This window comes from Pocillopora verrucosa, chromosome 13 (assembly GCF_036669915.1).
Source record: "Pocillopora verrucosa isolate sample1 chromosome 13, ASM3666991v2, whole genome shotgun sequence".
NCBI classification, from domain to species: Eukaryota; Metazoa; Cnidaria; class Anthozoa; order Scleractinia; family Pocilloporidae; genus Pocillopora; species Pocillopora verrucosa.
The window spans coordinates 17,244,053-17,271,792 of record NC_089324.1 but is presented as its reverse complement, the minus strand read 5'-3'; the positions used below and the strand labels follow the sequence as shown (position 1 = coordinate 17,271,792).

At 37.6% G+C, this 27,740-nt stretch overlaps 3 protein-coding genes across 9 annotated transcripts in view; 1 reads left to right on the top strand and 2 right to left on the bottom strand.

The window, feature by feature from the left end:
• LOC131797424 (uncharacterized) overlaps positions 1-27,740 on the top strand; it is a 29,916-nt gene that overhangs the window by 633 nt on the left and 1,543 nt on the right. Inside the window, exons 1-9 of one of the 6 annotated variants that reach the window (XM_066160055.1) lie at positions 68-295; positions 432-513; positions 2,361-2,417; positions 3,090-3,174; positions 4,845-4,986; positions 5,815-6,398; positions 7,264-7,459; positions 7,928-8,697; positions 9,777-11,065. In XM_066160055.1, coding sequence (XP_066016152.1) covers positions 2,388-2,417; positions 3,090-3,174; positions 4,845-4,986; positions 5,815-6,398; positions 7,264-7,459; positions 7,928-8,697; positions 9,777-10,465 — 2,496 coding nt within the window. In that variant the 5' untranslated portion in view covers positions 68-295; positions 432-513; positions 2,361-2,387 and the 3' untranslated portion in view covers positions 10,466-11,065. Of the gene's footprint in view, positions 1-67; positions 296-419; positions 514-971; positions 1,368-2,360; positions 2,418-3,089; positions 3,175-4,844; positions 4,987-5,814; positions 6,399-7,263; positions 7,460-7,927; positions 8,698-9,776; positions 11,066-25,794; positions 25,991-26,456; positions 27,200-27,740 lie in introns of those variants that run through there. The other 5 variants (XM_066160056.1, XM_066160054.1, XM_059115046.2 and 2 more) reach the window with 5 other exon arrangements.
• On the bottom strand, positions 11,758-16,124 carry LOC131797429 (galactosylceramide sulfotransferase). Of its 2 annotated transcripts, none has more exons than XM_066160060.1 (3): positions 16,003-16,124; positions 15,482-15,785; positions 11,758-12,910 (listed from the first exon to the last, which is right to left on the bottom strand). In XM_066160060.1, exons 2-3 carry the CDS (start codon positions 15,640-15,642, stop codon positions 11,773-11,775), a joined length of 1,299 nt encoding a protein of 432 aa, XP_066016157.1. In that variant the 5' UTR covers positions 15,643-15,785; positions 16,003-16,124; the 3' UTR covers positions 11,758-11,772. The 2 variants fall into 2 exon arrangements, with proteins under 2 accessions (XP_066016157.1, XP_066016158.1); XM_066160061.1 differs by having other exon boundaries at positions 15,637-15,785.
• Positions 18,819-25,568, bottom strand: LOC131775483 (uncharacterized). Its single transcript, XM_059091602.2, has 7 exons — positions 25,452-25,568; positions 24,349-24,448; positions 23,608-23,695; positions 22,572-23,149; positions 21,730-21,925; positions 20,147-20,919; positions 18,819-19,552 (listed from the first exon to the last, which is right to left on the bottom strand). Exons 1-7 carry the CDS (start codon positions 25,566-25,568, stop codon positions 18,849-18,851), a joined length of 2,556 nt encoding a protein of 851 aa, XP_058947585.2. The 3' UTR covers positions 18,819-18,848.

Sequence of the window (27,740 nt, the reverse complement as noted above, 5' to 3'; positions counted from 1 at the left end):
GATACTTTAAATCACGTTCCTACTGGTCAGCTAAGGTTTCCGTGGTGCTGTTGTTTAGCTTTCGGGTAAAATTTCCGCACAGCCCCATCCTACATTATGCATTCAGTTCTTGAACAGAGAAAACAATGACAAAAACAATACATTTCCGTTGGGAAAACAGATTTGTTTTACAATAGTATGGGGCTGTGCGGAAACCTTGCTAGCTTTCGTTTTACACTAGTCCTATCTTTGGAGTGGAAGAGTTTTTAAACTTTATTTGAAATTATTGGTCGAACGGCGTGAATTTTGTGGAAAGGTAGGTGAGACTGCCACATCCTCAGTGACTACATCACGAGACAAAAGATTGTATTTCTTATTTGAAAACCGTCGTATCTATATTTTCTTGTCATTCAAATGAAAGTGTGGATGAACGGCGTGAATTTTTTCGAAAGGTTCTCTTGATACGAGAGACACGTGGTACGAAAGACTTTTGCAAACCTGCGATCCACATTCACTGTGAACACATTGCGAGAGGTACGATTATATTCCTCCTTTGAAAACCCTTCTGTCAGTCAAATGAAAAGTATTTATTTTAGTGATACTAATACATTGAGGTTCACACATTAATTTAGTTATGCACAAAGTCAGCTTGTTTGGAAAACATGGATAATCAATCTACATGACAAATAATTTCCTTTTTGTCACTAAAAATACCCTGAGGGAGACTACATTAAAAAATTTGTGGTTTTGTTTCACATACAAAAGAAGTTCAGACGCAAAATACAAAAACACTGCAGGCTTTACCCATTTTGGTCTGTAAAGGCAGGTCATTGCAGAGTGACTTTTGCTGTGTGGGTGCATATAATTTTTCTTCAGAGATAGCATCCGTACAGTCTTCAACCTTTTCTGATAACTGAAAGGCTGGGAAGCCAAGTTCGGGGAGTTCGCCAACTTTTTCCACCACAACACTATAAAGCAGTGAAATCACAAGGACACAAAATGAAACGCCTGGTAGATAACACTCTTTCTAAAGCCAGTTGGCAAAATTGTGAGAAAGTCTTTGCCATTGAAGTGCTGACAAGTGTTGACATGCATGACTGTTTGTTGACAGATCTTCACAAAAAGAAGATCTTGCTTTTTGTGACTTAGGTTCTAAAACCTGCATAGACGCCTGATTCCAAAAGCGCGACTCAATTAACAGCCGGTCCAGTGGAAGAGTTAAGCAGATATTGTGTTTTGATATTTAAAATCATGTTCCTACTGGTCAGCTAAGGTTTCCGTGGTGCTGTTGTTTAGCTTTCGTTTTACACTAGTCCTATCTTTGGAGTGGAAGAGTTTTTAAACTTTATTTGAAATTATTGGTCGAACGGCGTGAATTTTGTGGAAAGGTAGGTGAGACTGCCACATCCTCAGTGACTAGTAACATCACGAGACAAAAGATTGTACTTCTTATTTGAAAACCGTTGTATCATCCGTACAGTCTTCAACCTTTTCTGATAACTGAAAGGCTGGGAAGCCAAGTTCGTGGAGTTCACCAACTTTTTCCACCTCAACACTATTAAGCAGTGAAATCACAAGGACACAAAACGAAACACCTGGTAGATAACACTCTTTCTAAAGCCAGTTGGCAAAATTGTGAGAAAGTCTTTGCCATTGAAGTGCTGACAAGTGTTGACATGCTTTTCTGTATGTTTAACTTCTAATAAGTTGTATTGGATTGACAACCAACTCACCGATGTCTCTACTCGATTTTATACGTCGGTGAGTTGGCGTTGGCGAGTTGGTCTGTCGGCGAGTTGACTGTAATTCCTTGTTGACAGATCTTCGGTTAAGAGCCAATTATAATTTTGCATCGTGAACTCTTGGGTTAATCTGTAGTCCCTACATTCTGAGTCCTGCATTTTGTAAAACAAGTTGAATCACTCAAATTGAATTATCAAAACTTACTTTCTTAGCTAAGATTTTAGTTTGTTGCCCTAGTAATATTTTAATCTTCTGAAGGGAATTATTAGGTTTGTCAGTATTTACTATTTTTAGCTTTTTATTAATTTTAGTTTGCTGTCACTGTTGGAAAAATTATTTTCTGTGTAGTGCATTTGATCATACTTTTGTTTAATTTGCACTTATAAATTACCATTATTATTGCGTGATTTTTCTTGATAGAAATGTTTTAATTGTCATGATCATCCTGTTTTTTTCCAAGCAATTCCATGTAATTTCTTTTACAAAATATTAATCAATTTAGTTGTTGTTTTTGAAAGGTCCTTAAATTTCTTTTGGAAATGGTATTTCAATAATTACTGTGCAAGAAAGAACGAGTAACTCATGATGATATACATGTATCATAATTCTCCAACTTGCTTTATGTGATTTTCTTTCAGGTTTTGCTTTTGTTGTAGCAGTTTGGCATGTCAGCCACAAAATATGGGAGAAGTTTTGTAAGTTGATGTCTTTGCTTATGAGGATTTAATAATAATAATAATAATAATAATAATAATAATAATAATAATAATCATGTTATAAGGTTAACTGGTTTCTTGATTCTTGGTTATTTCAGCCCTAACCATTAGATCACCAAACTAGGAGTAATCATGGATTAGTGAAGTGCATGCAATCTAGCTTTAGAATGAATATTTTTGTCATGGCATAACAAATTCCAGTTTTGATTAAATCTATGAACATTGATTGGAAGCTTATACAGCTTAGAGTTCTGATCTGTGGTAACTCCTTTCATTTGATCAAATTGTTGCAGTTTATCTTTACATCTTCCCATGGCATCTAGACCAAAGCAAGTCCACCAATGGGAGTTCACTTAGTAGCAGGATTCAAAGCTCTTGTATGAAATCAAGGGAAGGGGACTGCTAGTTTAGCATAGCATCTAGAAAAGAGCAACACAAGTAGTATCAAATGCAAATATCAATATTGACGAAAGGTCATTGCCTGCAGCAATGGGGTGAAATCGCTAAATGCTTAGTGTGTGCTTTTTTAACCTCAAAAATTTCGAAAAGCATGACATAGCAAGGTACAATAGAGAAGGAAGTATTCTTAAGCTATCATCCAATGTCTTCTCTATACTCTGTTTAAACATTTTGTTTTCTATTTTATTGTAGATTTGTCTGGCCATTGTGGCAATAATAATAGTTTTTTTATGGGCTGCTCAGTTACCTGAGGTCATGAATTTTGTTCCTGAGAACAGTAAGTAGATACTTAAATAACACATTGAGTATTAAAGCAAATCTGCTTTGATTCATAAATGTTGTATTTTTAGTTAAATTTATGGTAGAAAAGGAATAACTCCTCTCTTCAACCTCTACTTACATCATTTTTATTTTTTAAAAGTGGTAAGTTTGATAAAAAAAACTTTCACATCTGTCCTCTTCAGCTTTCCAAGCTGCAACCATTTTAGTTACAGTGGTTAGTTGGAAATGATTTTGGCAACTAAATTTTCAAGTTATTTTGCCAAGTTGCTCTCTTTGTTCATCCAAGTCAAACTGAGATAACCTTTGGATAAATTTATAGATACAAATGTTCAGTCATTTCTTCTTTACTCTGGTTTGTCTGAGTATTAAACTGTGAGTAAGGTCAGACTTTTTTCACCAGAATTGTCTGCCATCAATTTCTTTGGCTGGGGCTTTCTTTTAGATTTGCCGCAAAGCCACTTCTCTTTTTGACCGTTTCATGAAAAATCTCAATCCTCAATTTTTGGGAAATTTGACAAATTCACCTATTTTGTGTGGTGCAATACTGCAAAGGAAATATGCAAATCAACATCCTGGATGAAAGTCCAGGAAAAATGTCAACACTCTGCTGGAGACTTTGGAATTATTACATGTTTCACTGTTCTGTAACAGCTACTTTAAAAACTCTTTCAGCCATATCTCGCATTCATTTCAAGATTTTGTATTTTTTCTTTTGGCAAACTAAACCTATAATAGTGTAGTTGGATCATCCAGGTGTGTGTAGTCCTGAGAAGGACTGTTGTCAGTAATGGTGACTGACTTTTCGACCTGAGCAGAAGTCATCATCAGAGTCAAGTGAAAGGTTGTTGTCAGTCAAATGTACTTAGTCCGGTTTGTAGAAACTGATTGGTCAGTTTTGCCATGATGTTATTGGCTGCAAGACTCAAGTGATGTACGTCAGTCATGATCGGTCAGTTTGGATCCGTTAGTGAAGTTAGGTCGTTCTGTTGGGTTCATTTGTCATGAATTAATGTCGTGAATGAGTCGTTTGTATGGTGCGGGTAGTGGTTGACACCTGTTGAAGGGAGTCTGTTCCAAGTTAGTAAATCAGCTTTCCAGGATCATTGTTGAAAGTAGTTGGTGCTGAAGGTTAGGCATTGCGCAGAGTCCCAGTCAATAGTGTGGTTCATAAGTCGGTGGTGTTCAGCAATGTGATTGTTGACATTGCCTTTCCTTGTTGCTAGTTTGTGTTCAGTCAGTCTAGTTGTGAAGTTTCTGCCAGTCTTACCGATGTAGGAGGTGTGGCAGTCAGAGCAATTCATCTTATATACTGCTCCTTGTCTGATGATGATTTCTCTGACTAAAGAACCAAAAAACCAAATTATAAAAAATTTTGACAGAATTTGTTGACAGTGAACTTAACTCATGAGTAATTCTGCTATATGTATCAGTAGTAATGTTAATAGATGAGCAGAAATGATGGTTGCAAGGAGAGACTGAAAACTACAACTGTGTGTGGTGCTAAAACTTTATGTGTCTAGGACAGAGGGAACTCTGATGTTAGATGTCAGTCGAAATTACTTAAAAGTGACAATGAGTGCTGAAAGGTGATTGTTAACTGCATACTCTTTTGGTTTCTGTAATTGTTTGCCTTATTTTAAATACTCTGTTTGTCCTCTGTTTCAGAGAATTTGCACTCTCCTACAAGGCCACAAGGTATAGGCAACAATAGCAGTACTACTGGTTCTGTCATTGAGAGCACTTCAATAACCATCCAAAATTCTTCTATTGCAACTCGGAGGGAAATAAAGACATGTATACCTCACAAGTATGTTTGGTTGAATGTTACTGTAACTTCTATAAAAATTACTAGCCTCTGTGGTAAAGCTCACAGGTTTCCTCATCTTTCCCTCAGAAAACTGCTCGCTTCTTAGACAAATCTCAGTGTATTTTCATGCCAAAAGGAGGCTATTAACTGTGTATATTTAACCCTTTAACTCCCAGGATCTGATTGTTAATTCTCCCCTCTTGCTGCTACACATTTCCTTGTAAATTAGTTGCAAGAATTTGGTGTTAGATCAAAATAACAACTTTAACCCGATACATTTGAGTATTCTCATTACCTGTTTGCTGGATAGTGGGTGGATATTGTTGGGAGAAGTTACATGTGAATCACTTCTGGGAGTTAAAGGGTTAAATATCACACCTAGTTAACCCTTCACACCCTAACATCAATATGCATATTCTCCACACTGTTCTCTAGGCATTTCTTAGGGTGCTGACAAGGAGAATTTGTTTAATAATCATAAGCTTATTTTAGTTGATGATAGATTCCTTTATTCTCATGACATTTATGTTTGATTTGAGGGTGATCATGTGAGGAGGAATAGGATGCTATTCACTCTTAATGATCAAAGGGTTAACCCTTTCACTCCCAAGATCTCATCAGTAATTCTCCTTACTGTCTGCCATACAATTCCCTATGTTAGTTCTGAAAATTTGGTATTTAATCAACTAATAATCCACTAACTGATATTTTTCTCTATTCTCATCACTTGTCTGTTTGATATGGTATTGATTTAGTGAGGAGAAATTCTGTCTTGGTCACTCATGGGAGTTAAAGGGTTAATGACACTGACTTTAAATTCTCTCATAGGCCTGACAAAGCTGGTCAAGAACTGATTGTGAAGTATTATGGCCAGCCAGGACGTGTGGAGGATCGAAAATGTTCTGGTACACGTCACCCAGATATTTGCTCCTACCAACGAACAGATTCTGGGGAAATTAATGTATCCTGTGATGCAAAGGTTTGTGGATCCTCAGAAATCCAAATGGCATCTGTCGATCCACAAATGGGAAAATCTGTAACTAACTGGAATACTTTATCAAAGGACAGACTCGCTGCTTCAGTGCAAGAGGCGGTGAAAACCAACCAAGAGAGAGGATTTGACTTTCTTTTCTTGAGGTGTGGAAGTAATCTCCAAGTCTTTTCCTTTCCTCCCATTTTTAAGAAAGTTGAAGATGGCAAAACTAGAAATAACATCAATGTAAATGTGATTATGTTGGACTCTATTTCACGACCCCATTTTTATCGTACCATGCCAAGAGTTGTTGGGGCTTTTAAAAAGATAAATGAGGATGCCAACATAAAGGCCAGGGCACTGGACTTTGAACTTGATCAGAGTATTGGTCAACAGACTTTTGAGAATATAAGGCCATTTTTTTCTGGAGTTCTTAAAGGTGAGTACAATAGTTTCTTTACAAGGGAAATTAACTGCAGGATTATTCAGCTCTAAGTAAGAAGAGAATGTTCCTCATGTCTTAGTCAAAAATAGCCCAATTCATTGAAAGTTAGCTGGGGAATTCTTCTTTCTCCACTGACTAATAAATATGGTGTGCCTAAACTTATGCAGTGCTCCAAGCTGCCACTATTTCCGTTGCCATGGTGTTTGGCAGTCAAGTAGGTAAAATGGCAGTCAAGTAGTTCTCAGTCACTGCCTTCACTCCTTAAGTCTTGTTAACCCTTTTAACTCCCATGATCTGTGTGTCAATTCTCCCTTCTGGCTGTTATACAATTCCTTGTAAATTAATTACAAGAGTTTGATGTTAAATCAAGATTCTAGCTGATAAGTCTTAGTATTCTCATCACTTGTTTGCTGGATAATAATTATACATGTATGGATATTATAGGTAGAAGTTACATTTTGGTTGCCAATGGGGGTAAAGTGTTAGGTGTTTAGTCCTGAGATGTTGTGCAAACCTTCAATAACAATCGCCAGCTGTTGCAACTAAAGTTTCCTTTTCTGGTGACCTTTTTCTGATTTTTCTGTCACCAAATAGCAACTTTGAAAAATCTTGAGTCAGAAGCACAGTCATGATTTGACCCAGGGTCAAGTTGTAAGTTATGTACAAGAGATATCCTATTTATATGAAGGATATTAATCATATGTTCACTCTCAATGAGTGAGATAATTTTTTTCAATGAATTTTGAGAGGTCTAGTTTGCTAACCTTGTATTTCAGAGTAGGTCTCAATTGGGTGGTTCCTTGTTACACAACCTGAAGATTTGTGAGTATGATTTTAATTGAAGTAGTTTGTTTTGCAGATGACAATGAGATAAGTGCCTCAGGTGAGAACACAAAGGCCCCTATAGGAATGGGGGTGTTGTATGGGGCCTTCCAGAAAGCTGGCTACCAGACCCTCTTTCAAGAGGACCTTTGTTGGTATGACATTTGGGGAAGTTTACTAACAAACAATCAAAAACGTGCTGTACCCAGTGGAGATGCTGAATTCAAATCCAGGTTAGTGTATTTGACATGTTTGACTCTCAAAAGTGTGGTAGAAAATGAATACATGTACTTAGTATTAATACAGGGTGTTCAGTGCAAGGAAGACGAGGTGAAGAACAGTACACTAAAAAATGACATGTTTGTTGGGGTGGGGGAAATGTTAAAAAGGGCACCTCTAAGAGTGTATTTCAGCCTTCTGAAATAATAATGTGAAATTTATCCAAGGCGTGTGTTCTGTGCCAAAATGTGTTTCATGCTCTCTGTAATATTTCTGGTAAGTTCTCAGTCAAAGTAGGTGGAAAAATCATGTGAGGTTGGCCCACCAGCCCTTTCCTTATGTTAATAACTGCTTGCACATGCCTAAATATCCAGTATGTGGGTACCTGTTAGTAAGTAATCAAACAGTTATTAATTCTGGCCCACCAGGCAGTGCAAAATTGTCCTTGTTTATTTCAGACTTTAATATGGTTTTCTTTACAGGTGGAAGGAAATTCTAGAAAAAGAGGAACAAAAAACAATCGATCATTTTGGCTTAACACACTTCTCCTGCACAGTGTTACATTATGTTTTAAAGAGAACTAATCATTATGACTACCCTTCTCAAGTTTGCTTTAATGGACAGTTTTACAGTTGGTATTTCATGGACTACATCACTAAGGTGTATACTGCTTTGCAGCAAGACGAGAAAGCTAAACCACTGGTGTCCTACATGCATTTTAACACTGCACATGAAACAACTGGTAAAAGGATGATCAACTTAGATGCTAACATGGCAAAGTTCTTCATAGACATGGCTTCGTTTTCTAACACTCTGACTGTGATATTTTCCGATCATGGCCATAAAATGACACCATTTAGTTACACTCCTGAAGGCAGGAGAGAATTATTTGATCCAGTGTTCTTCATGATTGTCCCTGATGGTGTTGCAGATAAACTAGGTCCAGAAAGGATGGGAGCCCTGGTAACAAACCAAAAACGCATGTTCATGTTGTATGATGTTCACAATGCATTTATGAGTTTGCACAATCCTCAGACGAGGAACTCCAGGGATTACCTAGTTACAGGAATATTCTCAGAAATACCAGCTAACCGCACTTGTGCGGACTTATTCATGCTTCCCTTGACAAGATGCAAATGTGAGGGTTTTGATGAAGAAGGTCACATCAAAGATAATGCAGAAGACCATAAGTGGCTTGCAGAAGCTGCAGTTGGTTACATGAATGATGCCATACAAAGGCAATATGAGAAAGGTGAGGGGTAACCTGGAAGCTGGTTCTCTTTAGAGCTGAGATGGGCAAGATGAAGCCTGTACGACTGATCTGACTGGCTGATGTAACCATCTGGTTTCTATTATACAGAATTAGTGAAAAAAAAAGCAGCTCATCAATTAATCATACTCAAGGAAATTGTAATGGTTATACTAATTAATAATTAATGGTAATAGGACTGAGGGGAGAACAATTTGGTCTGTAATCATACGAGTAACAAACAAATTCAGATGAACGCAAAACAGGAGTCCACTTCAGTAATAATGAGAACACTGCATGATTACAGACAGAATTGGAGGACATGAAGTCCTGTAACCATTTGACCAAAACTATGACAAAATTTGAGAAAGAAACTAAACACTGGTTAACCCTCTAACTCCCATGAGTGACCAAGAGAGAATTTCTCCTTACCAATATCAATACAATATCAATCAGACAAGAGATATGAATAAAGAAAAATGTCAATTTGGGGATAATTAGTTGATCCGGTACTAAGTTCTCTTAACTAATATTATGAGAATTGTATGATTGACAGTAAGGAGAATTACAAATTTGATCTGGGAGTTAAAGAGTTAAACAAAATGCATGACAACAGTGCTTACTCACAGGTATGACATTTCAACTGTCCTATTACACTGTCCAATTACAAGCATGACACTTAACCTGTCCTATAAGTGCTCAAATTGAGCTTGTGATAACCAATCATGTTCCAGAATTTTGTTTCATTTTTGATAAAGTAAGAAATGGGACATGGCTCAAAACTTTAACTCCTAGGATTTCATTAGCAACTCTCTTTCTGTTTGTCACACAATTCTTATGATTTAAGTTCAGAGAATTTGGTTTTGGATCAACTAATACACCCTTATTGATATTTTTTTTGATTCTCAAAACTTGTCAGCTTGATATTGTCTTGGTACTGTAGAGAGAAATTCTATCTGGGTCACTCATGGGATCTAAAAAGAGATAAAAGGTTGTGTGCCGCATGAGAATACACCACAGGCTTTGCTTTCATTTGTGATGACCTCACTTTTTGAATATTTTATCTGTTACCTTTTTATTAGAGGATAAAGACTCAAAGAAAAACCAAGGTTATGGAAACTGTGAGCGCCTTGTTGGAAAATCGTTCACTGATGTTGTGAAACGTTTCCAAGGAGAATTCATCTTCACAACAATGGATGTACATGTGGTTCCTCCAAATGGATACCAAGAGGATGAAATCTATAAAGTCTCTGTCAAACAGTACTCTAAACCAAGACAAGGAGTATTTTTTCTTAGTTTTGTTAGAGTGACAAAGTACAACAAATTTGTAACTTGCCAAGACAAGTCAGTAGATATCAAGCTCTGTGCATGTGCAAAAAATCAAACCTCCAATACTAAAAATGGAGTATTGTTGGAGAACGGTGTTCCACGGGAAATGTTTGGAGCAGAAACAAAAGTGAAGAACCTAGATTCCAACTGTTTGCTGTTCTTGAGAAGGGATTTTGGGACATTTTCCTTCACACTGGAAGTAACAAATGTATGCACAGATAGAACATACAAATTTTCAATGACAGGTTCTATGGATCAAAGGATTTTTTCTACTGCTTTACCAATCAACCGTGTATTACCACCAAAGACCTTCTTTTTTTTAACATCTGTCTTCAAATATTTATCAAAAGTTAATCAAGCTTTGAACTTGAGAGCAAGTATACAAGTGAAGAAGGATGGCTCCAGTGAATTTTCAAGTCTAGGAACTGTTAGTGTCTCATGATTAGATAAAGATTTTTTAATATATTCCTTTCATACATTTTTATGTTTCAGATATGAGTGACATATTTGACCAACCTCTTGCACTCATTTCCTAAGTCAGCATCGTGCTAAAGGGCTTATCCCAGTTTCTGTAGCATGAAGCAATTACCTCCCCTTCCCCCCCCCCTAGGATGGGTTGCCTGTGCCTCACAGAGCAGCCCCCCCTCCTCAGCACTTCAACAGGTGTTTCTGCAAGTTTCTCCAAGCCCATTTAATAGGAACTCTTGGTTAGAAAGAGGGTCTGAGTTTGAGGTGCCCTGTCCAAGAACACTGCACAATGACCCACCAAGGTATCGAACTAGGACCTCTTAAACAGAATTGGTTGATGCCAAAACAATTGGCAAAAAGAGTCAGCAGCTAAACAGCCGAAGAATAGGCATATTCAAACTTACATGTGCCTCAAGGAAAAATTGATCCACACAATGATCTGGTTTTTAAAAATAGTATGAAATATTTTATTTATTCTAGGGGCTCAAATTCTATTTAAATATAATCAATAAATATGTCCACATTTAAATAGCAATTAATGAATGCAATAAGATATAACTCTAGAAAGAGAAACTTTCAAACTATTGATTAAAGTAGATAAAATTCTGATCTGAACATCTTGAGTCACTGTGATATTTAAGGAATATTTTAAGAAATGTAAGTCCATGCATCATTTATAAAAAACTATCCATCCAGAAATTATCAAACAGTTCAAACTAAATTCAGTTGTACCAGTCAAAGTTAAAGAGGAAGGTACATGGAATTTTTAGACTGTTTCTGTTATTGTACTGGTCAGGTTTGATAGTGAATGTGTTCATAATTGCTGCACCATCCCTTGGATGCAGCAAAAATAGCAAAAAGTTATTTGTTATTGACAAGTGTTGCTCCAAATGAAAAGCTTAATGGTAAAATATTTCTGTTACTCCCAGAAGAGACTGAAGTGTAATTTCTCCATTCAATGCCAAATACCCTGAAGAGCCTATGAGAACTTGACGTAAAAACGAGTAAACCATGCAAAGTACAGGAAATACAAGCGACTGAGTTGAGATTGGTATTAGTTTTGCATCTGATTGGTTCAGTGGTGCAAGTTTTCTGGACCAATTAGAGAGCAAAGTAATGCAAAATATGTGCAATTCTGGATTATTTTAGACTCATTTACAAATTTTTCTTTTGTAGGTGTGATAGTATTTAATACATGAATGTCTATAGCATCAGTAATTTAAAACTCGTATCTAATTTAAACTCTATCTTAACAGTATGCACTATACTCTCAATACTAGATTATATTGGTAGAGGATCATATTGAAAATCTTTTGATACACTCCAGCTGATATTAGGTTGGTCAGCCTCAATTATTGTTGTGTCAATAGGGCCTGGTGATTTGTACAACTGCTTCTGTCTTAAATAACTTAGGTAGCTGTTTTCCTTTACTATAAGTTTTTTGCATACCTCTCTGCTCACTCCTGATACGTTTGGATTTAAAGACAATGTCTTTGCATACTTGCCAGGATAAACCTCCACAACTGTTGCTTCTCCAAAACAGTTTTTGTGTAAAACCTCTTTCAGTCGACGAAAAGTTGCAAGATCTTCATAAAACTCTTTCCCTTCCATTTCTATTTTATACCAAAATGTTTTATTGAAGTGATCATAAAGTAACATATCTGCTTTGTTCCAGCGTTTTATGTTTTCTCTCAAGTTTCCACTGAACTCTGCTCTTTCTTGGGCAATTCTCTCATTAGTTTTAATGTGAAGAATATCAATGAATGACCAGCAGAGCAAACGCTTCATCAGCACCACAGATTCCTCAAAATACTCTGTTATCATGACTAAGTCAAACTCCTTTTCCAAAAATGCAATGTAGTCTTTCACAGCTGATGCATTCTGGTAAAACTTGTAGTCCAAACCTAAATCAAACATCATTGGATTTCTTGCTAGAACAGATGATCTTGCCCTAAAGATGTCTTTAAACTCTATTCCTTTCCTAAGAAATCCTTTTATAGATTCTGTCGCATCACTCCCTAAATTATATACCTCACCAAACCCCATGTAATTGAAAACAGACTCAAATTGGTCCACAGGATGTCGAAGGATTGTTATGTACTTACTCCTGTCTTTTGGAAATAAGTAATTCATAGTTTTCTTACTAAATCTTGTGTGACTACATAGAAAATTTGGCTGAAATCCATTAGGATGTAGGGTGTGTGAAATTCTGAAAGGACTTGGCCAACCAACCAGTGTGTCTGAACCAAGAATAAATTGAAGACCGCGAGAATCTCCATAACGGAAAAAAATGTTTGATATTGTAGAAGATCCTGTTTTGTGTGTCTTCAGAAAGAGGATGTGTGTTTCTGGAGAACAGTTCTGATGAGTCTTCAGAGTCTCAATATCTATGTTGGTTAACATCTGAAAGGACTGGTGACTGTTGAAACAAAACAAACACCATTTTGTTATATTAATTGTCCAAGGGTGTTGGATTCAACCATCTCTGTCCATATAAATGCAAAATAAGAACTTAAGCCAATATCCAGCCATCTTGACCTCATGCCTGGTCAAAATATTTCTTTATTACCCAACAGCATTAAGTAGAGTAAAAATATGGGTCAGGGTTAGTCTTAGGATTGATTGATAAGGTTTTGTCACTGTTGATAAATTATTCAAACACTTTTAATTAATAGAAATCTTGTTTGTACTTGCAGTACTTTTAAATGTGTACAATTTGAGAAAAATGGTTGAATTAAATCTTTCTGAAACCTTAATTGACAAGCTGACTTCTGATAAGCCAATCTGATGCTAATGTAATGCAACACCTGTCACACACCACTTCTCTATTTGATTTGCTTAAACCACTCTGAAAGAAATGCATATAAAATAAAGCAGTTGGATATCAAGTAACTTGTTAGATGTTTTGGTATGTGGTATCGCTGAATATTTTTGAGTTGTGCCATTTATTAAAACAGATTCACTCCACTAGATTACAAATAGTCAATGTATTGAATTAAATTAAACACTGATGCATCATGCTTGGGATAAAACTTAAAACATTCCTTTTAAAGGCTGCCATACCATTTGATTCTCTACTTTGATTAGAGAAAAAAATCTATATTTAAAACCATTAGTTCATCTAAAATTTGGAGCAAGGCCCTGTGTCATTTTCACTCAAGTTATTATTTACATTTCTGTTGTTACAAAATTGGAGCTTGTTTGCAATATCTCTATCAATGTCCATCAATTACATTGAACAAAAATGCAACATCTTTCATGAACCTCCTATTGGATAGTGACAACAATTTATGCTTAGATAATCTAGAATCACAATCATCATTAGGCTCAGTAATCCATCTGGTGGCTCTACGCCAGACAGCCTCTCATTTAACAATGTTACATTTAGTACGAGGGTTCAAAGTATCAATTGAATATTTAAGTAAAGGTCTCACATGAGTGATGATAAGTGTTTTCATAGTATCAATGTCATTTAAGGTTACTTCCCACCTTCGTGGGTGTCTATTGAATTTATCTGGTATCGCATGCTGCAGTGCAGTCACTGCACAGTCTCATTCACAAGGCATCAATCAACAAAAGTGTGTCAGGCTTTCTTGGATATTCTGTTGGGTTGTGTAGATATTGGCATCTAAAGTTGGAGTAGCTAAAAATATCCAAGTCATGTTGTGTAAATAGATGTCACAAGACAACTATTTTAAATATCAAATTGAAAATTTCCTGACACACTTTTGTTTGTCATTACTCCTAGGATGTTTTGGCAAAATGTGATCAAAATCAGTCAAATCCATATACCCTATAAATTCCCTCAAAGTGGGTGTATTCCTTCTAAAATCAAATGCAAGATTTTAGCTCATAAAGGTTTGCAAATGACTCACACCACATCAGGAGATTATCTCGCCTCCTGAAACCGCAAACCAATAAGACAACAGGACCTCCTGGTGTCAATGATGAGGGATCAAGATTTCCTGGGAAAAGTAACCTATTGCAGACACTTTTTTCTTTTTTTTTTTTTAAATCTTGATCACTTAGAGGAGTGTTGAGGAGTATGACACAATAATGACCATCATGTATGGCAAATTTTGGTTTAACAGCAACGTCTTTGTTTGAAATCTGGATGCCAGTGAAGAGCTCCCCCAGTACCAGTCTCTATCACAAAGGAAGTTTTTTCTTTTCTTGACAGAATGGTACTCTTTCTTTCTTCTTAGGGCTTGTTTTTTTTTCCTTTTTTTTTTCCTAACGACTTTCTTCTGCTTTTGATTTTTCCATGAGCAAAGATTTTTTTCCATAATCAAAGAGCTTTTACTGTTACTTTCATGTAAATAAGATGAGAGGTTACCGCAATAACTCCCCCAGGAGATTCGCAAAAGTACAAGATTATGACACCTTCCTTATTCATTAACTTTTATTTGAAAATACGTTTTTCTAAATAGCTCGGGTGCTTTTAAAGATTTCAGTCATTCTTTTTAAATAAACGTTAGGTTGAATGTTTGAATACAGTGTAGTAAAATAGAAGAAAAATCGATTTTTTTGGCCTCTGAATGTGGGAAGTAACCTTACATCCCTTCAAGTCCTTTTAACCAGCACTAATACCCTACAACCCTTAGCAGTTATTTAACCCAAACGTTGAAAGTGCCACCAATTTGCATTGCATTTGCTTCCCGACCCACACAACTAATTACGACTGTCAGGTTTTCGTCAGCTGTATCTTCCCTGAAACTGAGTATACTGTCAAAACGAAAATGATTAAATGGAAAGACTTTCTGTTCTGAGAATGCAGTGACACGATAATTTTTAACGTGTAACCGGAGCACCTCCATCGTTTTTGGAATCGCTGTTCAAATAAAACAAACATCTTGTGCTGTGAGGAATATTTCTAACTGTCGGACGGGGAATTCGTCCATTTTAAGAAAATTCGTTTTAAGATTCGCGTGGTGTTCCGCTGCTGAGCATAAATACCACTTCAACGAAAAAGAAGACAATAAAGACTTACTATTCAGCTGGTGAAATAATGCGATACGATGTCTTCTTCGTGTAATTCCACTCTCCAAACATTCCCAATAACCACAGAAGAGTCGACGCGCAAATTATCACAATCAAACTTAACCTGGGCTTACGAAGAAGTTTTGAAAGCCACAAACGAATTACCTTCATAGCTGTATGAAAAAAATTTCACAAAAATAGCTTAAACTTCCATCGACGAGGATTTTGTTTCACCCAAGAGGACAGGAACCTCCCGCCATGATGACATCCTGGTCAAAGTTTCTGACATATGCTTTCCCTGGCCCTGTTTGAACCTGCAATTTCAAAAGCATCGGGGCAGTTTTTTTTTTTTAAGGTAGCCTTAGAAAACTTATTTTCGCTGTGAAATTTCAAAGGTCGTACGGAACTTTATTCAAATCAAACCGTGTCGTATTTTTCGACGCTCTAACAATGTGCCGCCGTCTTATCTTTACAATTTTCTGACTTATTTTCATTCTAATAGAAAGCAGTGGCAATTAACATTGTACTTACAATGGCTGAGGCGAGTGCTTCCAGTTCAGCTCACATGCAGTTAACCATGAAGTTTAATTCAGATTTAATTTGGTTCAAATGCGCTGCGTTGCTACGGTTCGTTGGGACAATGGGTGCGAAATTACGTAGTTACGAGATATTTAGTTGCCAGTAGTCGGATTCCTGTGCTTGCGCAATGGTTTCTGTCATCGCCACGGGACGAACATTTCAAGTTGATATATGTAAATATTTAGCAAAAGGTCGTTTCGACGTCCAAAAAAGGGTGATTTTGGAGAGAGATCAACTTTTTTTCGTCGTAGTTATATCATAAGAGGATTAGGTTAATGTTGATACGAGGGAAGAGTAAATTTTTGTTGTCATTACCACGAAGAATGTTATAAAATATACCGATTAACTTCTCTCCATGGGTAAGGTCGATAATATGATTGTGACATCTTTATCCTGTAATGGTCTCGACTTATTACAAAATTAGCCTTTTTAATGTTTTAAACAAACATATTACTATGTCTGAAAGTATACCTCCTCAAAGGAGAGAATCGTCGTCAGCGGAGATGAAAATTGTTTTTACTGAGCTGTTGCTCTTTGTAAGGATGAAATAAGCGATGAAAAACAAAAGGAAATCCCAGGTTCGAGATCGTAACGCGATGTCAATTTCATTAAACCCTTGCGCATAGAGAAAAGTTAATCGCCAGATCCCCGAGCTAGATTTCGCTACATATTTAACGGTTGCTCAAACAAAACCTTGCACAACCCTTGTATCATTATTACCCACACCCATTTCTTTTAAAACAGCGGTAAAAAGGCGATGATCTCTCACCAAAATCGTTTCTTTGGACGTCGAAACAACCTTTCGCTATACATTTCTTTCTAGCGAGTTGCAATTTAACTCATGGCGATCCCACAAATCTTTGCGCAAACACGAGGATCCGATTAATGGCAACTCGTTCATTATATCGTCGCCTTGATGTGCAGGCAAGGGTACTGCAAGGTTTCTACGGATTTTTCAAGCGTGCCTTTCTCTTCAAAAACGTGATCAAAAGATTACATTTTTCCGTCTCTTACCAGAAATAAATCATAAAATCTAACATAATCTGACGAAGACTTTGTTTAACCAATAATTTTCCCAGTTTACCTAGCCTCATCTGAGCCGGCCAGATGGGAGTAGTGTCATGTTTGCGGTACTGGCGCTTGTAAATCTTGTCTTTTTTCCACCGTAATACTGGAGTTTAGAGGGGTATTTTTGGAAGACGCAATGATATGTTGATTACAAATAAGACCCAAACTTAGTGCTGATTACGTAATGTTTAACTTGAGTACGTAGTTATATTCAGTTGTCCAAGTTATTTAGGTAACCTTCAAGTTTAAGCAAGTTGGTAGATGCGTATTGGATAAACGTGGACAGCGAGTTTCCATGATTCCAGCTCGTAATTTGCCGAAACATTTGAACAATAGATGTTGTTTTGCATAGGACGGCAAATTAAGAGAAATGGATTAAGAAAGGTGCGAAGCTTTTGACTTAGGCGTGATGTGTAGCCAGTCGAATGAACCTTGCATAAAATGGAAGATGTAGTGGTATAGTGCGAAAAGCGAAAGTGACACAGATGTTATGTGTAGGGTCTCAATTAAGAAACGTTAACGGTCAAATGAAATAAAAAATGTTCTTTGCGGACAGCGAAATCAGAGTGATTTTCACCAAGTGATTTGCGTCGATGTTTATGAAATTGTATGAAACGTAACTCAAATAAAGGCTAAAGAGTAGTAGTGTATTAAAATATACTAATATCTTAAGGATGTTTGAAGTACATCAAAAGCGTGTTTAAATTCAGCAAAGTTTACAGAAACGGACTTGGCGTCCTTTCTATGTTGTTAAGCACAAAGAGTGTCGACGTGATCTTTGGCCTTTAAAATTACAAGTGAAAATTTCGGTCAACTGCTAGTCAAAGATGACTGTCACAGCACTCTTTCATACAGGTTCACAGTAAAGCTCAGAGAACGAAATAGATGGTGTTTGTATCGATCCTTTAAAACTAAATAACAAAAGCTGCTAAAATTTTATGGCTTACCTTTCTTGGACACAATTACTTTTCAAAAGTCGTTCTGTACTTTCTGAATGGAGCCTTAGTTTGGCTCCAGTTCATCTTAGCAGCGACGTTTTTATGACATCATTAGTAATTGTCTTCAACAGGTATTCATGAAATGAATGATTTGAAAGTGAATTTGTCCACGAAAGGTTTTAGTATCTAGGTAACCGTTTAAATCCGGCATGAATGCGTATCCTGGAGCATTGAAGGGGAAATGTTTCTAAAGTAACTGTTTGTTGCTGCGTCGACGGAGGGTTTGAGAATATAATTTGCCGGATTTGTCAAGGCGACTGAGTTTCTAAAGCTGACGTTTTGAGCGTCAGCCCTTTGTCAGAGCGAAAGCTTCGAACATCATTCGTCAAACCTAATTCAGAGCAGCAAAAACGAATTTTTAGCTTAGCGGGATTTCAAACAAAGCAATTTGTAATTTATTCATTAAGTTCGATTCAAAGAGAGATCGAAGTTTGTCCCTCAGTCAATCTTCACACGTTCTATTCGTCTGAAGCAGACGGACAAAATGTGTTGGGCAATCCAAAGTCAGTTGAACGAACTCAACTGATTCAAACTTCAAATGTAAAAGAAACTTCATTCTCTCAGTTAAGTTGGTCCCATGAGGAGTTCAACGCCTCAACTATGCCTTGGATACCAAACTAACGTCACTATCACATTAGGGTCCGTTGTTTCATGGCGAAAAAAGTAGATAATATATAATCCTCTACAGTATTTTATTACAACAGTTACTAACGGGAATTCGTAAATTCGGGGTCACAAGACGTCGATTTTGCCCAAATCCTTAAACTCGTCGAAGTTAGCAAACCTGACTTTCACATTTGCATAAAATTTCAAAGAAATAATATCTGTAGAGGTTTCTCTTTTCACTGATGTCAAGAAATAAAACGTCCTTGGACTTATCTCAAGATTAATAGGCAGTTTATTGGAAGTAACTATTTCTCTTGAAGAGCCGGCTAATTCAGTTTTGTAAGTTCTGTTTAAACACACGTTGGTTACTTCCAGCGCGAAAGAAAATATTCCGTGATTTCGTCTGAGGATTAAGAGACATCTTGAGTGGAGGTCTTTTATGATAGTTTTTGAACCAAACATTTCGGTTGGAATGGCGACATTGACAAGCTTTTCACTGCTGTTCATAGCTTCAGCGGTTTGATGTGTGACGCATGCACACAGCTTAATGTCAACTGACTTATCTGCGCATGACTTAAATTTGCTGTACCTAGAGACCCGGATGAAACTCGTTAACCAAACTTTGTCTTTTGTTTTAGCCTGCTGCTTGACAGAAACCTTAAAAATTTCATCCTCTTTGTGTCCATTCGGAGGGACTACGCGTAAATCCATTGTCGTGGTAACATTGTCTCCTTGAGAGAGTTGTGCAATGTTTGCAAAAGATTTTCCCACCAGACGCTGACAGTTTCCGAATCCATATTTGTTCGATGACAGCTGCTTATCAACTTCACCTTAAAGGAAAAATTAAAAACATTGAATCAAAAAGCACCTAACATGGATAACTACAAAAACAAACAGTCAGAAGAGAAATTTTAAGTTGGGTCTCCAAAGTAATCCTGTTTTGCGTTGGTTTGCCTCACTTTGCTCTCTGTTGGCCCCTAAAACCGCGCCACTCTCTCAACCAATCAAATTAAAAACTAACACCAATCGCGACTTGGTTGCCCGCGTTTTCCCGCGCATCGAGCAATTTACTTGATTTTACTATGTGCTTCCGCTGGCTTCTTGTCATATTCTCCTTTCTGACGCCTACTTTTTTTCTTAGTTTAATGAAACTCAATCGAAAAGCGCTTTGTAAAGTTATTCTACGCCCTTTTCACCATACTACTTTGTTTATGGTTTGACGAAACTCAATCGGAAAGCGCTGACAAATACAATTTTACATCTTTCTACCACACTACTTTGTTTATGGTTTCATGAAACTCATTCAAAGAGCCCCATGAAAAATTAATTTACATGATCCTTTTCACCACACCACTTTGTTTATGTTTCAATGAAACTCAATAGAGAGCTTTAAGAAATGTTATTTTGCACCCTTTTTATCATACCTTCCATATGCTGTTTTTGTATGGCTTCGTTTAAAGCTCCAACGGCAAATTCTGCCAACCACTTTAGACTGTCCGAGTTGTCTTCTACCGAATTATAATTTTCGCTGATTTCACACTTGCATCTGGCTTGTGGCATAAGGTCCAAGTCTGAACATGTGCGACTCGCGGGTAAGACTGCAAATATGCCTGCAACCAGAGGATCTCGTGAATGCATTTTCTTCGGATCGTTTAAACTCATAAGTGCTCTGTGTACGTCTAGAAAAGTGAAAAGCCGTCTTTGATTTTCTGCCAAGGCAGCCATCCTCTGCTTGCCCAGACTTCTCGCGACACCATCGGGAATGATCATAAAAGCAATTGGGTCATAAACTTCTCTCTTTCCTACCTCAGTCTTGTAGCTGTACCGCGTATTTTTATTTCCATGGTCAGAAACTAACATAGTGAGAGTGTTCGGCAATTTAGCCATGTTGGTCAAGAACTTTGCTAAATGGGCGTCCGTGTTTCTAATCCGCTGACCAGTATGTTCGTGTCCCGTGTTGAAGTGAATGAACGAAAATAGTGGTTTGGTCCGAGAATCGTTGTTAATGGCGGTGTGAACCGTCTGTATGTAATCCATAAAATATTTACTGAAGAACTGACCATTTAAGCACACTTTGGGGGGACTTTCGAAATGGTTTGTTTCACCGTATCTTAGGTTCAGTAATGGCCCAGAAAAATGCGTCATGCCAAAATCATCGATGTTTTTCTTACTCATCTTTTCTTTGAATTTAGTCCACCTGAGGGGAGAGTTTTTAGAGGCCAGTAAATATTTATCACCTAAGGGGGGGGGGGGGGTGGTGGGGGAGGGAAGGTGGGAGAAGGATTTGTGGGGTAGCTATATCTTATGTTTTTTAGGGGAAAACAGGGGGGGGGATCAGTCGGCGCTAACAAAGTATGAAGAGGGAGATTGCCAATTAACTGCCACTGACAGGAGGGGAGGGATAAAAAGAATATCACGGACCCTTAACCCTCTTACTCCCAAGATCTAATTAGCAATTCTCTTTACTGTCTGCAAGACAGTTCTCATGTTGTTAGTATGGAGAATTTGGTATTGGATCAGTTAGCTATCCCTTGATTGATATTTTTCTTTATTCTTATCACCTATCTACTTGATATTGCATTGATATTGAAAGGAGAAATTTTGTCTTGGTCACTCCAATGGTAGTTGAGGGGTTAATAGGGATCAGGTATTATATTAGTCAGATTTCATCGTGACAGAACAAAAATATTTCATTACTTTTCATCCACCAATCAACAATTTTTTTAATGAGAGTTGAGTAATCAGAATAAAGAGGTTTCGAACGCAGTAGCCAATACAACATTCAACTTTCGCGCCAATTACACACATAATCATTTCAAGAAGCTTACAACGCCTCAGTTTATCCCGGTTTCCAAAACAACCAGCGATAAGGAATATGGGTATTTCGTCGAGTTTCGATCCAGCTAAGGCTCAGACCCAGACCTCTCCGCGCGAACATAAGGCTACGTGTCTTCTATTGAGATTCCAATTTGATGGAAAATTAATTAAAAAGCTCTAAAAGCCTCACCTTGCCATGAATCCTGAATCTACAGTCGGCTTTGATCTTAATTCAAGGTCTGTCAGGATGATTCCCCAATAGTCAAACCAAACGAGATCCTCTTGAAAAAGCGTCTGGTAGCCCCATTTCTTAAAAGTCCCATACAAGACCTCTACGCCTAAAGAATACTTTGAGGTCCTGAAGGTGTCAGTAAGAATGTTGTCATCTAAGAAGCAAGCAACTCTAGTGAGCTCCATTGTTTAATGTGAGTTGGTAGGTCAGTTAATGGGCTAGCTAGTCGGCCTGCTCGCAACCTATCAGCCAGCTAGCTAAATAGCCAATCAGTGAGTTAATTTGGCTCTTACTTGGTGTGGAAGACATAGTATACGTCACACTATTGTTTTCACTGTTTTCTTATTTCCGGTTGTGATGAAATTCTACTGTGACGTATACTGTGTTTTCTACACCAAGAGCCGTTAATTTTCAGATCAACATTGTTAGAAAAGATAGTTTGCAGAACAAGCCGTCTTCCTGTCCCAATACCCCCCCCCCCCCCCCCGAGGAAGGCCCTGTCGAGAGGACTCTACTGAGACAATTCTCCACGGACGTTTGGTCGTATCTAGTTTATGACTGACTGTCATACTGAGGTACTGCGTCACAAGCGGCGAAGACCGCAAAATTTAAGTGTGGCACGCCGCTAGAACGGCGGCGGCGTTGGGTGCCCCATCGCTGGCTTAATCGCATTACAAGAAAATTACTCATGTTAATGATTTAAACCACAATTTGTAATTGGCCAAGTGAATTTTCAACTAGCGGTTTCCATATCATCAGTCTTCTTAGGGAGATGTAAGTAAGTTCATTTCAGAACTTACCTTTTACAACACCACAAAAAAACGGCCTCAAATTGTCAAAAGTTTGTTCTCCGATAGCCTGGAAATTCTGAAAGTCTAGGGCGGTGGCACTGATGTCAAAATTATTTCTTATCTTGCGTAGAGCCTCGACTGCTCTCGGAAGACTTCGGTAAAAATGTGGCCTGGAGAGAGAATCCATGCTGATCACATTTACACTGATCTGTTTCCTGTTGTCGCCGCCTTCAACTTCCTGCAACACTGGAGGAAAGGTTAGGACCTGAAGAATATTTCCACACCTAAGAAACAGAAATCCAAACCCGTTTTTCCTACTCGTTTCCACAGCTTTTTCCATCGTAGTAACTATAGTTTCCTTTGATAAATCCGTCCATTCAGAAATTTTTCCCATATTTGGATTTATGCAGCCCATTTGAACACGTGATGAGCCGCAAACCTTTGAGTCACATGACAGTTTATGTTCTCCAAATTTGGATACATAGAACGCACAGATGTCTGGGAAATGAACGTCGTCGCATCTTCTTTCTTCTTTGTCTGGTTTTCCATAATATTTATAGGCTTGTTCATAATCAACTCTGTCTAACCTGCAGACGGTCAATTAACCAGGTTATTACAATGTCATATGACGCCAGGAGGTAACAAAACTCTTAGTAAAAAAATAAGCAAACTGCTACAAGCGCGGGAAAACGCAAGTGAACAAGTTTGCATCTGAATGGTTGAAACAGTGGCACGAGATGTTAAAACTAATCACAAAGTGCAGTAAACCGTGTAAACCAATGAATTCGCGGATTACTTTCTAAACTCGGTTGAAAATTTCTCTATTTCTTGAAATAGCAAACGTTAAATAAAAAATGTTACGATCGCACCTATTGTGCGAAGAATAACGAAATAGAGGAACGGTGTTTTGCGTACTGTGTGAGGAAGGAAGCAGAAAAGAGAACCAAATAAAGCTAATTTGATGTCGCCAAATTTGTCCGCACTCCCTGACCTTTACATGTCTCCATCTTTTATTTAATTAATTAATTGTTCCGACATGTTTTACCTGTATGGCTTGCATTTGATTGAAGATAGCAAAGCGTCGAGTTCATCTGAGTTCTCGTTTAAATCCAAAGAAAGATACTCACTGAGATCTGGGAACGTATGAAACAGAATAACTCGTCAGGCATTAAGACCGGTCGTTACTTATCTCCTGCGTCACAATGAAATTTACCCGATCTCCCCCCCCACCCCCACCCCCATTAGACTCAGTACTATTCTTACGATCCTCAATCATTGGCTGTAAATAGTTAGTACGTATTTTCCAATTTATATACGATTGCCTGTTGGTGACGACTGAACTCCCCTATGTTTCCACTGCAGACCCTACGACTCCCGGCCCCCCCCAAGAAACAAAAATTCTCCACCACCTGGCGATAAGTACTGATGACTTGTCCCCTGGGAAAAGTTTAAATACATTTGCAACTGAAAAAAAATGGAATGAATAATTACATTTTGTTTGTGATTCCTAAAATATAAGAGCTCATAAATAAAACAACATTTTAAAGTATGAAAAACATGTTTCGCCAGGCAAGGTTTGAAAGTTTGTGTGGAATTGGTATATCTCGGTCTAAAAGGGGCTCAGAACGTGAGCAACCAGGCGAAACCCCTTGTGAAAAAATCCGGGATTCCCCCTAATATAATCGCGTATCCAGAACTTACAACCACTTGGCCGTGGAAGGCTTGGGTACGAGACTAAGTTCCTCCTCGATCCCTCTAATCCCTGCTCTTGGGCTTGTAAAATTACCTGATCGTTGGTTTCTAAACATTTGATTAAGAAGGGAAGATAAATCCGTTTTCATCAGTGTATAAGTAATCGAAGCGGCAGTTACGACGATTAAAAGAGTCTGTTAAATAACATAGAGATGAGATGGATTAATTAAAAGGTGGGATATGTCTTCATGGTGTTGATATTCCAACATATTAAGATCAATTTCGCTATATGTAATTAACAATAGACAATCAATCAGAAGCCAAAATGGGCGGCAATGGTGCGTGTACAAAGCTTTGAAGAGACCCTCAGGCAATCCTTTTAAGTGAGTGCTGCTGTAAACAGGTATTGTCTATTGCTTTTGGGAATATCGAACGAAACCTCACCTTACATCTACAGTGCGCTTGTTATCTGAACGTTAACTTGGTTGAGACGAGGCTATTTTAGCGAATTATCCATTTCCAGGTTTCTAGCAGGAAACCTAGAAATGGATAATTCGCTAAAATGATCTCGTTTTAACAAAGTGAGTTAACAAAGTAAGTGTTCAGACAACAAGCGATCCACTGTGGAAGTAGAGTGAGATATTTTTCATGGAGTGTATTTTACTCGTATATTTTCGCCATGACGCTTATTAAGCTTTTCATCCCACAGATCTTGATAAAGAGTTGTTCAGCATAGAGAAGCCTTGTCATTTTCAAACCGACGGAATCGGCCTGATAAACTCAGGAGTAAAACTATGTACCGACGGCTGCAACTATAAAGGATCTAGTGAAAACGTCTGCTTTTACAGGGAATAAAAACCGCTATTAATATTCAAGTGTTTTTCGCTTCTGCTTGCGACTCCGACCAACAAATTTATATCAGAACCTAAGCGTCGAAATTGAAAGTGGAAGAGAAGGAAATCATGAAGTTTCTATCCTCGCTGTGTGTCAATTCTCCCCCCTGGCTGTTATACAATTCCTTGTAAATTAATTACAAGAGTTTGATGTTAAATCAAGATTCTAGCTGATAAGTCTTAGTATTCTCATCACTTGTTTGCTGGATAATATACATGTATGGACATTATAGGAAGAAGTTACATGTTGGTTGCCAGTGGGAGGTAAAGCGTTAGGTGTTTAGTCCTGAGATGTTGTGCAAACCTTCAATAACAATCGCCAGCTGTTGTCAACTAAAGTTTCCTTTTCTGGTGACCTTTTTCTGATTTTTCTGTCACCAAATAGCAACTTTGAAAAATCTTGAGTCAGAAGCACTGTCATGATTTGACCCAGGGTGTAGGAAGTAAGTTATGTACAAGAGATATCCTATTTATATGAAGGATATTAATCATATGTTCACTCTCAATGAGTGAGATAATTTTTTCAATGAATTTCAAGTCTAGTTTGCTAACCTTATATTTCAGAGTAGGTCTCAATTGGGTGGGTCCTTGTTAAACAACCTGAAGATTTGTGAGTATGATTTTAATTGAAGTAGTTTGTTTTGCAGATGACAATGAGATAAGTGCTTCAGGTGAGAACACAAAGGCCCCTATAGGAATGGGGGTGTTGTATGGGGCCTTCCAGAAAGCTGGCTACCAGACCCTCTTTCAAGAGGACCTTTGTTGGTATGACATTTGGGGAAGTATACTAACAAACAATCAAAAACGTGCTGTACCCAGTGGAGATGCTGAATTCAAATCCAGGTTAGTGTATTTGACATGTTTGAATCTCAAAAGTGTGGTAGAAAATGAATACATGTACTTAGTATTAATACAGGGTGTTCAGTGCAAGGAAGACGAGGTGAAGAACAGTACACTAAAAAATGACATGTTTGTTGGGGTGGGGGAAATGTTAAAAAGGGCACCTCTAAGATTGTATTTCAGCCTTCTGAAATAATAATGTGAAATTTATCCAAGGTGTGTGTTGTGTCAAAATGTGTTTCATGCTCTCTGAAATATTTCTGGTAAGTTCTCAGTCAAAGTAGGTGGAAAAATCATGTGAGGTTGGCCCACCAGCCCTTTCCTTATGTTAATAACTGCTTGCACATGCCTAAATATCCAGTATGTGGGTACCTGTTAGTAAGCAATCATACAGTTATTAATTCTGGCCCACCAGGCAGTGCAAAATTGTCCTTGTTTATTTCAGACTTTAATATGGTTTTCTTTACAGGTGGAAGGAAATTCTAGAAAAAGAGGAACAAAAAACAATCGATCATTTTGGCTTAACACACTTCTCCTGCACAGTGTTACATTATGTTTTAAAGAGAACTAATCATTATGACTACCCTTCTCAAGTTTGCTTTAATGGACAGTTTTACAGTTGGTATTTCATGGACTACATCACTAAGGTGTATACTGCTTTGCAGCAAGACGAGAAAGCTAAACCACTAGTGTCCTACATGCATTTTAACACTGCACATGAAACAACTGGTAAAAGGATGATCAACTTAGATGCTAACATGGCAAAGTTCTTCATAGACATGGCTTCGTTTTCTAACACTCTGACTGTGATATTTTCCGATCATGGCCATAAAATGACACCATTTAGTTACACTCCTGAAGGCAGAAGAGAATTATTTGATCCAGTGTTCTTCATGATTGTCCCTGATGGTGTTGCAGATAAACTAGGTCCAGAAAGGATGGGAGCCCTGGTAACAAACCAAAAACGCATGTTCATGTTGTATGATGTTCACAATGCATTTATGAGTTTGCACAATCCTCAGACGAGGAACTCCAGGGATTACCTAGTTACAGGAATATTCTCAGAAATACCAGCTAACCGCACTTGTGCAGACTTATTCATGCTTCCCTTGACAAGATGCAAATGCGAGGATGATGCAGAAGACCATAAGTGGCTTGCAGAAGCTGCAGTTGGTTACATGAATGATGCCATACAAAGGCAATATGAGAAAGGTGAGAGATAACCTGGAAGCTGACTCTCTTTAGAGCTGAGATGGGCAAGATGAAGCCTGTACGACTGATCTGACTGGCTGATGTAACCATCTCGTTTCTATTATACAGAATTAGTGAAAAAAAAGGCAGCTCATCAATTAATCATACTCAAGGAAATTGTAATGGTTATACTAATTAATAATTAATGGTAATAGGACTGAGGGGAGTACAGTTTGGTCTGTAATCATACGAGTAACAAACAAATTCAGATGAACACAAAACAGGAGTCCACTTCAGTAATAATGAGAACACTGCATGATTACAGACAGAATTGGCAAATGACAAAATTTGAGAAGGAAACTAAACATTGGTTAACCCTCTAACTCCCATGAGTGACCAAGACAGAATTTCTCCTTACAATATCAATACAATATCAATCAGACAAGAGATATGAATAAAGAAAAATGTCAATTTGGGGATAATTAGTTGATTCAGTACTAAGTTCTCTGAACTAATATTATGAGAATTGTATGATTGACAGTAAGGAGAATTACAAATTTGA

Excerpts from the sequence above, each read along its gene's own strand:
- LOC131797429 (XM_066160060.1), bottom strand. The coding sequence starts at position 15,642 with ATGAAGGTAATTCGTTTGTGGCTTTCAAAACTTCTTCGTAAGCCCAGG. Across the intron at positions 12,911-15,481 it reads ATTATTTCACCAGCTGAATA|TCACCAGTCCTTTCAGATGT; the intron begins GTAAGTCTTTAT and ends TTGTTTCAACAG.
- LOC131775483 (XM_059091602.2), bottom strand. The coding sequence starts at position 25,568 with ATGACAGTGCTTCTGACTCAAGATTTTTCAAAGTTGCTATTTGGTGAC. Across the intron at positions 23,696-24,348 it reads GTTTAGAAACCAACGATCAG|ATCTCAGTGAGTATCTTTCT; the intron begins GTAATTTTACAA and ends ATACGTTCCCAG. Across the intron at positions 20,920-21,729 it reads GATTCAGGATTCATGGCAAG|GTGGACTAAATTCAAAGAAA; the intron begins GTGAGGCTTTTA and ends CTCTCCCCTCAG.